This window comes from Rhodamnia argentea, chromosome 9 (genome assembly GCF_020921035.1).
Source record: "Rhodamnia argentea isolate NSW1041297 chromosome 9, ASM2092103v1, whole genome shotgun sequence".
Classification (NCBI taxonomy): domain Eukaryota; kingdom Viridiplantae; phylum Streptophyta; class Magnoliopsida; order Myrtales; family Myrtaceae; genus Rhodamnia; species Rhodamnia argentea.
Window position 1 is genome coordinate 1,272,070 of NC_063158.1, and position 16,723 is coordinate 1,288,792.

General features: G+C 38.9%; 1 protein-coding gene across 1 annotated transcript; it reads right to left on the reverse strand.

The window, feature by feature from the left end:
• Nucleotides 1-12,363: 12,363 nt before the first annotated feature.
• On the reverse strand, nt 12,364-16,404 carry LOC115740844 (protein KINESIN LIGHT CHAIN-RELATED 1). The gene is made up of 3 exons (XM_030674464.2): nt 15,500-16,404; nt 13,525-14,433; nt 12,364-12,822 (listed from the first exon to the last, which is right to left on the reverse strand). Exons 1-3 carry the CDS (start codon nt 16,141-16,143, stop codon nt 12,588-12,590), a joined length of 1,788 nt encoding a protein of 595 aa, XP_030530324.2. The 5' UTR covers nt 16,144-16,404; the 3' UTR covers nt 12,364-12,587.
• Between the last annotated feature and the right edge of the window lie 319 nt (nt 16,405-16,723).

Consider the following 16,723-nt stretch of genomic DNA (forward strand, 5'->3'; position numbering starts at 1 on the left):
TTTTGTCAATTGAATGAATCTTTCTGGATCACCAATCATGTGGCTTGAACACCCACTATCCATAAACTATTTATTCTTTATTTTTCTTGGTACCTGCAAGATGAAAATAACTCACTATTTCTTTGGTACCCGGATCTTCTTGGGTCCATTTAAGTTAGTCACAATTGAGGAATTTCTATTAACGGGTCTCCAAACTTTCATACGAGTTGTTTCGAAATGATTTGAACCACCACAATTTGAACAAAACTTTCGTTCAAAAGGTTTTGTAAATTGTTTATGAAAGTGCCGTTGATATGGAGATTTGGTAGGTTTTTACAAAGTGTTTTTAAGATTGTTTTTCTTTTCAAGACCAAGACCAGATTTGTCATTGCAAGGAACTTTTTTGGAAATAATATTAATTTTTCGAACTATGAGAAAACCTTTTTTTAAAATATTTTCAATCTCAATTTTCAAAGAATCGTTTTCTTTCAAAATTAAATCTCGATTTTCTTTGATTTGATGAAATTCTCTTTGCAAAAACTCAATCTTGTCTTTTTGAGAAACATCTTGTTGTTTTAACAAAGAAACTTTTCTTTTTTTAACTCAGAAACCTTTTTGAGAGCTTCTTTGTAGTTCGTACACAATTCTTAAATTTACTCAAAAATTTCATCTGGTATTTTAGAAGGACATACCTTGACATCTAAGTTTGAATCTGAATTTGAATTTTTCATGAGATATATGTTTGCATAGTCTTCATCACTCTCTTCATAATCACTCAAGGTTTCCGCTTTCGGTGCTTTATGGTATTTTTCATATTTAACTTTGTCCTTCAGAAGTGGATATTTTGGCTTGATGTGTACTACCTTCTTGCAGTGAAAACAGACTACGTCCTTGCTTTCCTACTTCTCATTACCTGGCTATTGCTGATCATTCTGTTTGAATGATTTCTTGCCCTTGAAGCTTCTACCTTTTCAAGCCATCTTCTTAGATTTCTTCACCATAAGTGCAAGCTCTTCAGTTTTTCTTCATCTTATGAATATGGCAATTCATAATCAATGTAAGATTTTAAAGCAATTAACTTCTTACCTTTTGTGTCTTTTGTTTTGTTGACACGCTTTGTCTCATACGATTGTAAGGTTCCAACAAGCTCATCAATGGATAAAGGTCTAGTTGTTTGACATTCTTGTATGGATGGCTTGATATAGTTCTAGTCGTCTGTTAATCCTCGAAGGATCTTTCGGACCTACATTGGTTCAGTGATAGGAGCACCTTGCTGAGCAAGACCGCTAACTAAAATTTGAAATCTGTCAATCATTTCTGCAATTGATTCATTAGGCTTCATCTTGAAAGCTTCATAGTCACCCAGCGGAATGCTGAGATTAGTTTCTTTCACTTTGTCGGTTCCTTGATATGTGATATGAAGGCTGTCCCATTTCTTCTTTTGCAACACGATTATATATAGGAGTAGATAGAGCATAGAAAAAATGAATGAACAGCCATTGAATCAAGTCCTTCTCTTTTTGCCTTTTTAGTGTCTGAAAGTGTTATAGTATTGGTATTGTTATTCCCCTCATTTCTGTGGAAGGAGTTACTATAGTAGTAGGAACAACTCTATTAATCACAACATCTCACATCAGATTATCCGATGCCTTCAAGAACCTCTTCATTTTGTTGCACCAAACACTATAGTCCTTTCCATCAAAATAAAGAGGTTTGTTATTGAATTGGGCATCACCTGCACTTGAAAAATTGTTGCTATACATGATAGATCGTTAACTCATAAGTAGAACACTTTAGAAAAATGAGCAACTTGCTCTGATATAAATTGTTGTGTTTAGCAACATCAACTAGAGGGGGGTGAATAGGTAATTCTAAATAATTTGAAAACTTAATGTATAAATAAACAAATTAAAATAGGATCTAAATGAATTTCATTAACATATTCAAAATGAAAATGTGCATTTGTCTAAGCACAGTAGAAAGAGTTTAGAGTTTAAGAGAATTGCTCACAAAGTTTATAGTGGTTCGGCTTAAATAAGTCTACATCCACTTTCCCACGCCGATGACCTATTGGTTGGATTCCATTAAATGAATCGTTGAAAGGTTACAAGTAATATCACACTTTTTCACTCTTATAACAAACTCTCATAGATAAAGTATGTAGCTCTTGAGAACAAGTATATGAATCCGAAAAACTCAAGCACTTTGAAATTCTAAGTTCTGATCTCTCTCTTAAATCAATCACCAAGGATCTCCCTTATCTATTCCTTTGACTTTGAACTAGCCGTTGCAAAGGTCCTCCAAGGATTGCTCTTCAATTGCTGATTGAACATCATCAATCTTAATTAGAAGATACTGTATCTAGAGAAATTTGATAGCCGTTAGAGTAGAGTTCGAACTCTTCAGATTCGATCGCCTATACAACTAAATCCTCAATTTTTGTAAGCAGAGTTGTTCAAATATGAAAGCTTTCTTATTCCATGGAAGGTAGTTTCCCATCGAGGATATTCTACTAATATGTTTGTAAAATAATCATGTCAATCAAATATTACCAACTTTCATAAATAATGTAGCCAAACCAAAAATCTTCCAAACGCGAGTCTTCGGAATCTGGATAGAATGTATTGCAAAATCTCAACAAAACTCGGAATCCATCTTCAAAAGTAGAAGAATCTCTTGAATCTAATCAGATTAGAACAGTGAATATGAGCTTAAATAAAGTCATTGATGATGTTTCACATAAGTCTTCTTCAATAATAAAGATTGAATCTTCAGAAGCGATATCTCACTCCATCCGAATAAGATTCAACTCATTCAGAAGTAAATATGTGACGACATTAACCATATAAAGTGTTTGAACACATTAACCATATTCTTTCTTAGATAGGATAGTTTTGTCAAAATCAAAATATTTAGAGAAAGGTTTTCTCAACAGTATCCACTTGCAATAGCAGTGATCGTTCCGCAATGAGCCCGAGACGTGATTTGAAACATTTGCTCTTGAGCCAAAGAAAAAAGACTGGCATTTAATGCCAATAAACATTTAAAGCAAAGAATGTTCATTAGTAGATCTCGTATTCTATAATTTTCATATGAAATCATTTTCTACAACCAAGAGATTCATCTACTATTCCATTGCGCATATCATGTCATGAAAATGAGGCGCTTGATTGATTTGTTGAGACCAAATTAACTCTATCGTCGTTTAATACTATCGTCACATTATATATTTCCTCTATTTAAACTACTTCGATCATTTGAATACATAAAGTTGGAGTTTCCTCTGGAAATTTACAAAAACAATGGTCGAAATTTTTCATGTGTACTTTTGTGTTCTCTAGTTTCCAAACACATACTATGCGCATTGTGCTAAGATTTGAAAATTCAATGCATTAAGTGTAAATTTCAAAAGAAAATACAGTGGTAAATTGTAATTTTCCTCCATCTAAGGGTGCAAAAATAGTGGTAAACTAAATAACACATGCCGCGCCGCTTGGTTCGCCTTTGGGGGCGAGATATATTGACAGTTGTGGATCAGGAATTTTGCTACCATAGAACCATTATAGTTGTGGGCATCAATTTAGCTTAGTCCATACTTGAGGCTGTCGGGCAGCCCTTGATCCTCTTGACCTAGAACTTGCTTTCTACACATATGTTTCTATACGCCTAGGACACTAGAATATCAAACAATGAACGAAGAAAGGATGACTTTTGTAACTGCCCCATTTCAATATTATTGGACAATGGACACGATTCTTGTAAAACAAAAAAACAAAAGGATTAGGAAATATACATTGCTAGGCATGCTTCCTGCACCTGTTTCGGCATGCTTCACATGATGTCCTGTAAAGTGTATGATGTATATAGTGCTCAAATTTTTGAAGTAGTGACGAAAATGTTCTTAACAGTTAATTAGGTATAAATTAGCTGGATTAATGCATGTTAAGATTGTGATTGTTGCCAAAAAGCAAGAGAACAAAGAGAAAAAACAAAGGGGAAAGGAAAAGTTTCGGTTGAATGTCGGTTGGATGGTGCTGGCTACAAGGTTGATGGTGCCGGTTTCCATCTCCTTTGGGAAAATGTGCTTTTTGACCCAAAAAAGAATTGGGAAAAAGAGCAATTTAATTTCATTAAAGAGAATATCTATATGATTTTCGGTATTATTGCTTGCCAAAATAATTATTTCGTTGTTTGGTTGGTAATGGGTATAAGAGACAGAAACTTCAGTGATTGATTGGCTAGTCCCACCTAATATAGAGTTACTCTATGTTTGTTTTCTGATATATTTTGCGGACTAAACGAGTTTGTTCATCGTTTAAAACAAAACCTAGATTTTGGATGAACAATTAAAGGCCTGCAAGTTGCAAAAACAAGCTAGTTTAGCTAAATAAATTCTTTTGCGATTGCCTTCAAAGTCATTTTCCTGTATGATACTCTCATTTCCCAGGATGCGAGAGAAACTCGATTATTGTTTTGCAATTCAATCGTTTCAAAGTACAAAAATGATCGGAGGCACTTCGGTGGAAATATCACGATTAACTCTACCATCATCTTTCCCATCTGCAAGCTTAAAATTGTAACTAAAGATCTAAATTCATATATACATACGAAACCTCAGAGTTGGCACATTAGGTTATGGTATTGGGAGACTTTTAGCTCAGAAACTGGAAGCCGTCCATCCGAATTCCACCAATTACATGTAAACTGCTCCGAGTCCGAGCCATTAGTATTGGTCAAGAGTTTAAGACTTAATCGATTAATGAGGTCTGCAAGGTGTTCCATAGGCCACTGGATAGCTGGGTTTTCGTGCCCCCAGAAAGTAGATCATGTTAATGTAACTCAACTATGGACCTAACCTAACCAAGGTCTACTTACACTAGCTAGAGATGGAGCTACCAATTCTTCTAATGCAAAGTATTATTGCCAACAGCCATGGAATTTAGGGTAGAAACCTTTCCTGAAAAACTTAAACAACCTAAAAAGTTGGAAATTTTCCATTGAGGGAAACAGAAAGCTTTGACTGTAGAAAAGCATAAGAGAATTGATCGTCAGAAAATAGAATTCCGTGAAACAGGGGAACTTCTTTGGAGACTATAATGTAATCGCTCCCAATTTTTCCTCCCCAAAAATCTCTATTTCCTTGTAAATTATCAATCTCTTACCAGATCTGGGTTTCTCACAAAATATCACGAAGCATTGTCCACAAGCTATGCACCAATTCAGCAAGGAGACCCGACACGACACATCGTTCGGCGGTGGAAGAGCTGAGTGCGCATCCAAGAGAGGGAGTGATCACATGTAAGAAAAACAGCATTCGATTCCTTGACAACTTGAACAGATGTATGAAGACAGTTTCTGTTTCTAAGATAAATTTTTTGTTGTATGAATCCTGTGAATTCTTCTTAGAACAACAAAAAATTACTAAAAAAGTCCTAAACCTATTGCAATTGCATCAATTTAGTTCAATTGGCTAATTTTAGCCGGAAATCACTATCGTGAAAATTTTTAATCATATTTTTTTTTTCTTTTTGAGGTCCGCCGATCGGCTAGAGGCAAGGACACCAATTCATTCCATTTGGTGAATCGTGATAATTTAGTCCTAAACATATTGCATTTGTATCAACTGATTCTATCTAGTGAAGAAGAAGAAGATAGAGAAAGAGAAAAATAAAAATAAAAATAAAACTATTGAAATGTTACTAAAAATTGCTATGTTAGTGCCGGCAGCGTCACATCAAAGATTTCCGACCAAAAATGGTTGTATAAAATGAATTGACATAAATATAAAAGGTTTATGACAAAATTGATAAAAAAAAAAAAGTTTAAACCTGAATTGATATAATTAAAATAAGTTTAAAACTGAATTGACATTCTCGATCTCTAGTGACCGACAAGGGCAAGCTCTAGCGAGTCATTAGGGTGGCAAGGGATTTGGCGGGTGAGGGACTAACCTGGCTGACCTGTGCTGCGGAAATCTTCTTTGGCACGAAACAAAATGATATTGGAGCACGTGTCAGGAGTTTGAAACGTCATGAATTTCTAGATATATATTTTTTCGATCCTCTCCTCATATTTTCTGTTACGTTTCCATGTCTTTTGCATGAAAGGTTTGCTGTATTGTAAGCTCATTTTTTGAAAAGCTTAAGCTCCTTGAAAGACCTTACGACTTGACGAAATTAACATCGTTCAAGTTCAAGAGATCCTTGAACCAAAAAAAAAAAGTTCAAGAGATCCATTTCATTCGCCTAGGAGAAACCTCGTTAGAAAAGATTTCAAATCCGTTTATGCTGACATTTTTGCTATACTTTTAGTACGAAAACAAAAACACTTGAGCGTGAAAAGCATTTCGAAAACGACTCTATACTTCAATATTTATACATCTCGGGATGTTCTTTATATATATAAGATTTCCGTATTCACTATTATTCGATCGCCTAAAATAGATTTACACTGTGAACTATAATTTGTAGAAACATATACATGCTTGAATATTTATTTGAGTAGTGATACTTCTCTCGATGACGTCCATTTATTGAGATATCGTCTCACATTGCTAGATATCGCTAGATAGCAAGTCCAAAGCACCGTTCATATGGTCTTCCTCTAATTATCAATTTAAATTTCTGTGTTGGACTTTTTAACAGCAAACTATAAATAGGGCATTGACTGTATACCTAAAACATTTACAGTATATGAACTTTTTCGCATAGATGCATATACTCTTCCTTAGTGATACTTTAAAAAATGTCTCAATTCTTTCAAGAAGTCTGGAAAAAAAAAACGTACCTCTATCCACCTAGGCGTGTGCTCATCATTAAATTTGATGATCGGCCGTCGAACGTTTACGATGGCAGATTCATTCTCAATAGTTGAGAGTGCGTTTCTAGCTACAAATTATTCTTTATTACGTATTTTTAAAATTTTATTTTGTTCCGCAATTATTTAAAATTTATTAGAATCGAAAATCTTGCAGGTACTTTTTATTATTCTGATATGCGAATGTTATTTTTTGCGGAAAAAAACTAGAGCTAGTCGTCTGATCACGACGTCAAATCAAGGAGTGATGGAATGACTGTTGCTTTATTCCACGATAATTTGTTCTGATATACGAATGGTCTTTTTTTCTTCGAGAGAGAAAAAAAACTTATCGTCTAATCACGACGTCAAATCAAGAATTGATGGGGATGACTGTTGCTTTATTCCTCAAGAATCTGTGCGAGCCATTGCGACCGACACGAAGAACAAAGATGGAGGTGGGAATTTGCAGGAGATGGTGTCTGCTGAAATCGACATTCCCCCCCTTGGCACCGGCCACGGGCCAAGTGGGGATATTTGTCTGCACGTTCTCTCGTCTCGTTTGGCCTTTTGCCATTTCGATCGCTGCTCTCCGAATACTCGTCGTCTCCTTGTTCCTCCTCCCTTCCTCTCCCGGCTTGGAAAGTTTTCTGCCCAGAGCTTGACGGGCTTCAACTTTGTTTTCAAGTGAAAAAGCTGTGATTAGTCTTTGCATCTTTCTGATTTGATACCGCTGAAAGGGAAAGGAACGTGGGAACAGAGGGGGGAATTGCCAGAACATGGGCATTCTTCTTAGCAAGAATTATTACAGTAGGATAATGGCTAGGAGGATTTGAAAGGCATTATGACATTAAGATTTTCAAGGTTTAGCCAAGGCTTAGCTCAGGACCCCACTACTTGTCGTATTTGATGATATCGATATTGATGATATTGACCTTATCAATATCTCAAGCAGTAAGGGTGACTTATCTATCAACTTTTCCACTATCACCCCAAAAAAATCAAATTCTGCCTTATGTAAAGTTGCCATAGTATGATTAACCTCTGGATTTGAAATCACTGCTTATATACCTGGTATTGGCCATAATTCACAAGAACATTTTGTAGTCTTAATAAGAGGGGGAAGGGTTAAGGATTTACTTGATGTGAGATATCACATTGTTTTGGGAGAGGGGGGGGGGAGGGGAAGAGTTACTATGACCAAAAATTTTGAATTGATAGACATGAGAAATTAACTCTAAATTAATTTTTTTATCACAAAAAAACTTTCAAATTGATAGGCCTGTAAAAAATCTATTCCCAAACTAATTAAATCCTAAATTGGTACATTTGTGACAAGCTTATCCTCTGTTAGTTTTCATTAAATTGGGTTAATACCAGAAAAAAAAAAAAAAACTCAAATTGGTACACACATGACAAATAAATGGTAAAAATTTCAAACCGGTACACTTATGACAAACGGATGGTAAAAACTCTAAATCGGTGCATTTGTCAACTGCCAAGTCTTATCCAACTTAATAGTTTATCGGTAAAAATTAATAAAAACTAATAGATAGTAAATTTATTACAAATACATTAATTTGAGATTTTTAATGATATTAAAAAACAAAAAGGAAGGAGAGCCTAGAAAAACGGAGGGGGAGGGACAAGGAGCCACGCAACTAGGAAAAGCATTAACGGATTCTCCGGGGCAAGATGTTTATTGGAGGTTCATGTTGGGTTGATCGATGATTTACTTTGTATCCAGGATGATAATGGTGCTGAAATTATATCGTTGTTGTGATCATTTGAGTGTGGTATTTGAATTTCGCAGGTATGTATTAGTAGCATGATAACAATTTGTTAATTAGCTTCCACCATGAACGATCAACATTACTCACTCCACCAAACGAGCCGTGGGTAAAAAAGTCACGGGCAAAAAAGTCGCACTGAAAGATGACTCACTGTGGCGTGCAAGATAAGCTAATCTTGGAATTTAAGATGGCATTCGATGTTTGTATCTTGAATTTGACGGCAACTTTTGCCGCCCTCACTATGGCAAACAAGGGCTGCTGTCCACGTCAGCACCGACCATCCTACAATAAGTCGTGGCATGTAGGGCGGCGGACAGCCATGTCAATGATTTCGTGTCAAAATTGATTAAATAGATTCAATTGATAAAATGTGAAAAATTTATGATTCATTTGATAAAATAGTCACATCTACGGACTCTTTCGTTCCTTTCTCTCCCTCCTCATTTCCTTTTCTCTCCTAGGGTTTCTTACCGCCGCCCAAACCTAAGCAGACGGCCTTGAGGGAGGGAGAGAGACCCTTCTTCCTTCCCATTTCCTTCCTGGCTTTGACGAAACCCTTTGGGCTATTTCTTTTTGGGTTTTTTAATTTTTTTTTCTATACTTCTGTCTTTTAGGCTTATTTGTCGATTTTGTGGACAATGCAGTTGACATTCTCAACGGAAGTGAGCTCTGAAGATCAAAGTGTGAGTATGTCCGAAGAATCGGCTCTATCCAAAAATGCTCGATCACTCCGGCTCCAAGTGCTTGCTCTAGATTGTCGAGCTCTCCACAAGTCTTTGAGGTATTTTTGCTATTGTCTTCGGTTTATTTGAAAGTGATTTTGTGATCAATTGATATCTTTTTTGTACTCATTCTCTCTCGATCTATAGCCAAATCTAAATTTAGATGCTCTTCTATCTCAATCTAGAGATAGATTTGGGATTTAGAATGCATTTTCTATGTTCTTTTAACCTATTGGTGTTGTTGTGATCTCTACATGATGATGGTGTTGGGGATGCCGCACTTAGGTGCACACCACCTTTTAGCAAAACCGTAGTTACTAGAGAGGAATTTCTCGATATGTGCTCATCACCGATGGTGATGAGAGATTCGATGATCGGCCACCATTTGAGCTTTAATGCTTTGACAAATTTGTCTTCGTAGAATGGGCCCCGTCTCTACAAGCAGTATCAAGTTTATTTACTTATCGGATGTACTTATTTTAATTACTTTATGGGACTTGCATCTTTGTCTTAAAGTTGTGTACTCCTTTTTTCATATGAAATGAAGATTTTCATTCCAACAAAAAAAAAAATTACAAAATTAAAAGGTCTAGGGATGAATTGGCAAAAGTGTAATAGATTTAGGGCTTTGTGGATAATTTTTCCTCTTAAAACTTGTCACGAAAGTGTACCTAAAATTTCAAAAAGTGCAATCAAGTTTTAGTCCTTGTTAAATTGATGCAATCAAGTCCTTCTATTAGTTCCATCCAATTTGGCTTATAAAAAATGCCGCCGTGAATTTATATTATTAATTTCTCTCTCCTACGAGGCACTAATGTAACTAGAACATAAAGTGTAAGGCCTAAAATTACGTCATTTTAATCCAACTTTTTTTAAATCAATTTTTTTAAAATTTAAACCAAAAAATAGAAAAAAAAAATGAAGAGAGAGAGAAACAGGGGAGGGCGTATATGGTTACAATTATCTACGTTCACAATGTGCTTATGATGTAGCACCCGGTGGACTATTAGATAGTATGTATCATCTTACGATAATAGAGTATGGTATAGAACAACCGGAAGAGGTATACATAAAAGTATTTTCCCCGAAGAGTAATCCTTGAATTTGGATTTGGAAAAGTACAAATTTCAAGAACGAGAGTTTTATGATTATGTTCGGAAACTATTATGATACTCATCTATGACTTAAATATATCTTAATGCTTGAAAGCATGATAGGTTTGCCTTTACATAAGGACTATATTCAGCAGCCCTCGCCGCCGCCTCCCCACCATCCCCAAAAGGGCCGGCAATGATAAGACGATGGCTGGTGGGGGTCACTAAAGTAGTCGGCGCACCCCGTCGGAATAACAACCTATCATAGTAGTTTTTAACGAATAAATTTTCTCACGCTTAAAGATATGATGAACCACATTAAATTTCCAGCCACATCATTTTATTCATACTCAATAATCACAGATCCTCAATTAGAAAATTTATAAAGTTGCAAGAACAAGATTGCGAAGGTTTTGATCAAACAATTAGCCAAAAACGAAAAAGCGAACTTAAAATGGTAGATGTTGCAGAAAATTGTTCGATTGTAGTCCGTATGATGTTGTGGGATCTATAAAATTATATAGGTAACTGAATCGTTTTTTAGAGTAGTTAGTGTAAATGCAATCCATTCAAATCACAAGATCATTACCTTAGAAAATTTTGTAAATGTAATCTCACGTCGACCGGGCAACCCTAAATCGAAAACTCATTTGAGTCGTGTTAGGCTTGGCACTGGACGAAAACTCTATGGAAACCAACCCGCTTTCATGCCTATGTCGCTAGGTCATGCCGACTATGGGACGACTGGACCTGCCATCTTTTGGCTATAGGCCGTGCAACCTTCGTTTAGATCATGCAAAGGTTGGACATGACCTCGCAAGTGAGGCCTCAGGCAACATGACCGTTGCCTAGCCATGTTAAGAGCACATGCGGCCTCGCCCGATGTGACAAGGGTCGCGACACTCTTGCTGCGGTCGGGCACAGCAGCCACCAGCCCTCCCCTAGCTTATGCAGTGGTCACGTAGATCCTCGATCATAGACCACCGGCGTGGGCCGGCTTTGGACTCGTGATGACTGATAAAGCATCAGATCCTCGATCATAGACCGCCGGCGTGGGCCGGCTTTGGACTCGTGATGAGTGATAAAGCATCAGATCCACGATCAGCGTAACGTGAATCTTGGATAGTGTTCGGGCGAAGCTCAGATGACCAGCGAGTCAGATAATAATGAGATCGACAGAGGAGGTTTGGTTCATTAGTGTTGGTGCCATTATTGACGCTCCGAAATCATGGGCTACTTGCTATTGACTCGAGTCTCGACCCCACGAAGTCAGACAGCTGTTCAGAAACTTTTAACGCATTCTAGAACTGAACAAAAAATCCCTTTGACATAAAAAAAACAATAATCAAAGGAAGAGAAATCATGTTTCTCAAACTTTTATTTAAGATAGTAAGATGTACTTATTTTTGAAGAATCACATTTTTTATAATTGATCTTTCGTATCGCTTACAAAAGTGAATGAACATAATATATTTTCATCATGAATGAAAATATCTAGATAGAGATTTGGTGTAAGTATTAAAAATTGACCTTAATGAGAATTATAATCAGGGCCTAAGCCAGATTTTGTAATGTGGGAGGCAACGTGATGGACGAGATGAGACATTGACTACATATGTACAGGAGTTCACTGTTTAGGTGCCACATGAAGTCCCCTATCAATGGAAGAGGAGCATTCAAAATGAGGCAAAGGTCAGAAACAATCTTTGTATCGATTCACAGCATGGAATGGATCATTTCACTTGGCTGGAGCAAGAATACAGGGGCACCTTTCACTCTTGAGGATACTGCATCCTTGAATCCCTACAGGGCCTTCTCTTGTCAAGGGACACTTACATCAACTACATTCTGCAGTTCGACTTCGGCCGAATCATCAGATACCAAAAATAGAAAGGAGACAAGGTATGATAAGCAAAATCAAAACAAATGGAAAGAAAATGTAATCAGGAGAAGCGAGCAGAGAGCACATCGAAAATGCATACAACCGATTGACCATTCCCATTCTCAGTCCAAAGATCCCAAAAGATCACAACACACATCAGTGCCAATAAACAATTAAAGAAGAAAGCAAATGAAAGATTTGAAGCCAACGAAAACGTGGAAACTTGCCTGGGCAACAACACTAACTCTATACATGATCTTCTATGTTACAGGATGTGCGTGTCGGAAATCGTGGATTGATGCGGATAATTAGTAGTGCCTGCTTAGATCCTAAAGCCCAAGCCAGGCCACCTCTTAGGACCTTCTTTCTTCGTCCTCTTCGAGTTGGGGTCAATGAGGTTTTCTAGAGATTTGGCTTTTCTATTGCGAGACCTTCCAGCTTCTTTAAGCAGTTCAGATAATCTACCCTGCTCGTCTTCAAAATCAGGATTAGCTATGCCAAGTTTTTCCTCTCTCAATTTGAGCACATACTCCAAGATTTCAATTGCATCCTCAACTCTGTAAGTGGGGTAACAAAGTCAGTATAATATCAGAATAATCACAGTTAAAGCTAGCTAGCAGTTTATACTGGAATTCATGATCGGTGTGGACAACCACAGTTCAACTGAAATTGGTCCACAAAAGAAGTAAGACTGTTACATAAAGCAGCCTAAGTAAAGAGCATGCACATAATTGAAAATAAGTAACACTAATGCTGTGAAAAGTTGAACTTTCGGCTTGTAACGCAATTTGCTGCAAGTATGCTAAAGATTAATTAATACGAGATAGTTTCATTATAAATCTTCTCTTGGGAACATGATATGGAAAGTGAAAACAGAAATAGGAGGCATTACAGTTTGTGTGTGCACTTCACCAAAAAGGCAGATAGAGAAAAAGAGAAAAAAGTAGCACATAGCATACAAAGCTGTGAGGTCTAAATAAAACACAGACAATATCTAACAGCCATAGGAAAGATAGCCAATTCCCCAATAACTTGAGATGAAATTATAGACCATACCTCAGAATTGATTTCAACAGAGTTAATTTAAACACAAAGTCAACCTACCTCATGACAATATGGCATTATGCCACATGTATTGCTTTGGGTAGGCAATCCTCCTACTTGCCCATTCAATGGACTAAGCAGTCAAAATTGACAGCAGAGCGCACACGTGCACGCACGCACACCGAGCAATTTACAGTTTCTGAAAGAAAAAGTACCTTCCCATTGCATCATATGTTGCGGCAAGATTGCTATACACCCCAAGTGTATCCTGATGACAAGGGCCGCACTCTTGTTCAAGAATACTCCTTGCTTCTTCAAACAATTCAGCAGCCTCATCAATCTTGAACAACTGCACACAAGCTAATCCCATCTGGTTCAATACAACCCCAAAGAAGGCCGACTTCCTCTCCCCACTGGCCCTAAGTTTAGTCACAGCATTTTCAAAGGAGCTTCGTGCTTCTTCATACCTCCCAATCATGTAAAACATCACTCCCATCCTTGCTTCTATTCCTGCAATACTGCTCTGCTGTCCGGGCTTGTCCTCCAACAATTTCATAGCCTTCTGCAAGAGCTTAAGCGCCTCCTCAGGCTCATCCACAGACTCATAAATTGCTGAAATTTCAGTCAACCCACAAGCAATTTCTTCTGCTGTAGTTCCCGGCAAGGGTTTGGAATAAATTCGGAGGGCATTTTCACAATAAGATTTAGACTCACGTAATTTTCCTGTCCGATGATACAGATCTGCAAGACGTACATAAACAGAGGCAACTGAAGGGTGGTTGTCACCTTTGGATGATTTGAAGACAGTAAGGGCCTTCTGGTAAGAAAACACAGACTCGTCAAAACGACAAAGTGAAAGGTAAATGTTGCCGATGCTAACATCGATTGCAGCAACCTCATTGTCCTGTCCATTTGCAATCATTGCCATGCTGGCAAGGACAAGGTGCTCAAGAGCAGACTCAAAGTCTCCCTTTGCCTCACATATTAGAGCCATGAGCCGGCGATCAGCCGCTTCTTCAAGAGATGCTGGTTCGCTATGCGCCCGATGGATTTCAAGAGTTCTCTTGGACAACTCTTCTGCTTTATCAAACTGCATTGCTTGGACATGGGCCTCAGCTAAGTACCTGCAGTTTATGAGTGCTGAGACATTTGAGATGTGTCCAAAATCATGAAAAGCAACAAAGTAAAATTTACGGGACAGTGACCAGATCTACGCACTCCAACTCAATCTTGGGCAGTCAGAATATTCCAGAAAGTTTGACCAAAGAAAGAAAACGGAATGTTCAGCAAAAGTTTCAAGTCAATGATCCATGACAAGAAAAACTCATCAGAAGCCAATCTAATTGGCCATGTCCAGGAGATCAAGCAAAGAACACAAAGTAATACTTCAACTGCAAAAAGAATTTCAGCAAAAGACCAGTTAAAGAATGACCGCCAAAATCTTGTAGTTATTTCAACAAGTATGGAATGGCATGGAAAACAGTGCAAGAAAACATCATTACCTGTCCACTACAAACAGTTACTCTCGAGCCACAGAAGACTGGAAATGGAGAACGGATACAGAGCTCAGGTCAGAAATTAACTACTCCCGAGATATAGCCAAGTAAAGTTCTCTGGAGACGATAATCCTCCCAAAATTGAAGTTAGAAGTACAAAGGCAATGAAGGTTCTCATATCTAATCACCACATTTGCCAGAATACCGTAGTTTTGTCTTCCCTAGAGTTCATTTACACATCAGACTGCAAGCACCTAATACATTTTGAAGTTCAGGATAGCTAAAAGTCAATGACCATAGTTAATCCCAGAGTCACCTCAATCGTCGTGCTAAGTTTCCCCAATTACTAACCTGAAACTAAAAGACACCGACAAAAACACATTATGAACATCTAACCTAGGGTGGTGTCGTCTACATCAATGATCAGCACTCCACGGATCCAAGTCACGCAGCCCAAATCCCAAAGGCAACATTTTTTGGCTAAAGTCAGAACCCATTTCGCATCATGTTTCCGTCATATATCCCCAAGGTTGCTAATTGCAACTCCCTCGCAACCTACGCGCATTAAACTAAGGGGAGCAAGAACCTTCCAAAATCCACATATGCCCCGCCCGTCGCATACGAATACTAAAATCTAAGAAAGACAGACAAAAAGGAAAATAAAAAATCTAGCAATCAAACCACCGTAACACACCTGCAAGTCTCGCCCACTCTCGGATCTGTCTCACCCAGTGCCTCAATCTGTATCTTCAGCCCTTGCTCATAACACCCAATGGACCGATCAACCAGGCCCAGCATCGAGAACGTGTCCCCTAGCTGCATATACCCGGAGAAAGAGGCGAGCGCGTGATCGGGGCCGCGCCCCGGCTCGGGAACTTGGATCGCGCGCTCCAGCGCCGGGACGGCCTCCTCGAACCGGCCCAAGCTGCAGTAGATGGCCGCCAGCACGTGCAGGCTCATAGCCAGGTCGAGGCTGGGCTCGCCGTCGGCGGCGCACCGCTCGAACGACTTGGACGCCCGGATCGCGTAGTCGAGGGCCTTGGCGGGGCCATCGCCGGAGGCGATGGTGTCGCGGGCGAGCTTGAGGAGGAAGGGCCCAAGATCCGGGTTGTCGAGCGAGGAATCGGGCAGGGCGGGGTTGGGGACGGAGCTCGGGGACTCCGGCGGGGGCTTCCTGGGCGAGAACTTGGAGCGGGAAGGGGAAGGGGAGGGGGCTTCCTGGGGAAGAGGGGAGGCGGGCTTGGGAGGGGTCGGGTCTGATCTCGGGGTGGGGTCGGGGAGGGAGATGCGCGGGGGCGGCGCATCGGGCGGGGTTTTGACGGAGACGAGGCCGGGCATGGCGGCGGTGGGGGGATTCCTTGTTGAGGCAACGCAGAAACTGATGCTAGAGAGAGAGAGAGAGAGAGAGAGAGAGAGAGAGAGAGAGGGGATTAATTCAAGAAGTAGAAATAGGACTGGCCACCATTCTCAACCACTGTCGATCACCTCTTTGCTGCGTAAACCCAGCGAGAGAGAGAGAGAGAGAGACTGTGGATCGATCCAGATCAGTTGGAGCTTTCGCTCCTTCTCCTTCGTCGTCGTCGTCGTCCGTGAGAGCGTGCACGGTACGGTCAGGGGGTAAAATAGTAAATTGCGTATTGACTTCGGTTGGAGCCACAGAGAGGGGGGGGCTAGGCATCTTTTTGTTAGGTTGCTTGCCAGTGGTTGGTTGGTTACTTCTCTCTTTTTCTTTTCTCCGCTCTTTTTCATTTATTTGCTTTGTTTTGTTCGTTTCTTTATCCAGATCCATTTTTATTTAAAAAAAAACTTCAAATAAAGGTCCGAAATATCTTCGTTTTATCAAATAAAAACTTTAAGTGAATCTTATTTCGAATAAGATTCTAAAGTGATCATATTATTTCAAAGAAGGGCCTAATCG

Bases quoted from the DNA above. Each gene is read 5' to 3' on its own strand.
- LOC115740844 (XM_030674464.2), bottom strand. From the start codon at position 16,143: ATGCCCGGCCTCGTCTCCGTCAAAACCCCGCCCGATGCGCCGCCCCCG. The intron at 14,434-15,499 runs GTGTGTTACGGT...CATAAACTGCAG, and splicing joins AGAGTGGGCGAGACTTGCAG to GTACTTAGCTGAGGCCCATG. The intron at 12,823-13,524 runs GTACTTTTTCTT...CCCCACTTACAG, and splicing joins ACATATGATGCAATGGGAAG to AGTTGAGGATGCAATTGAAA.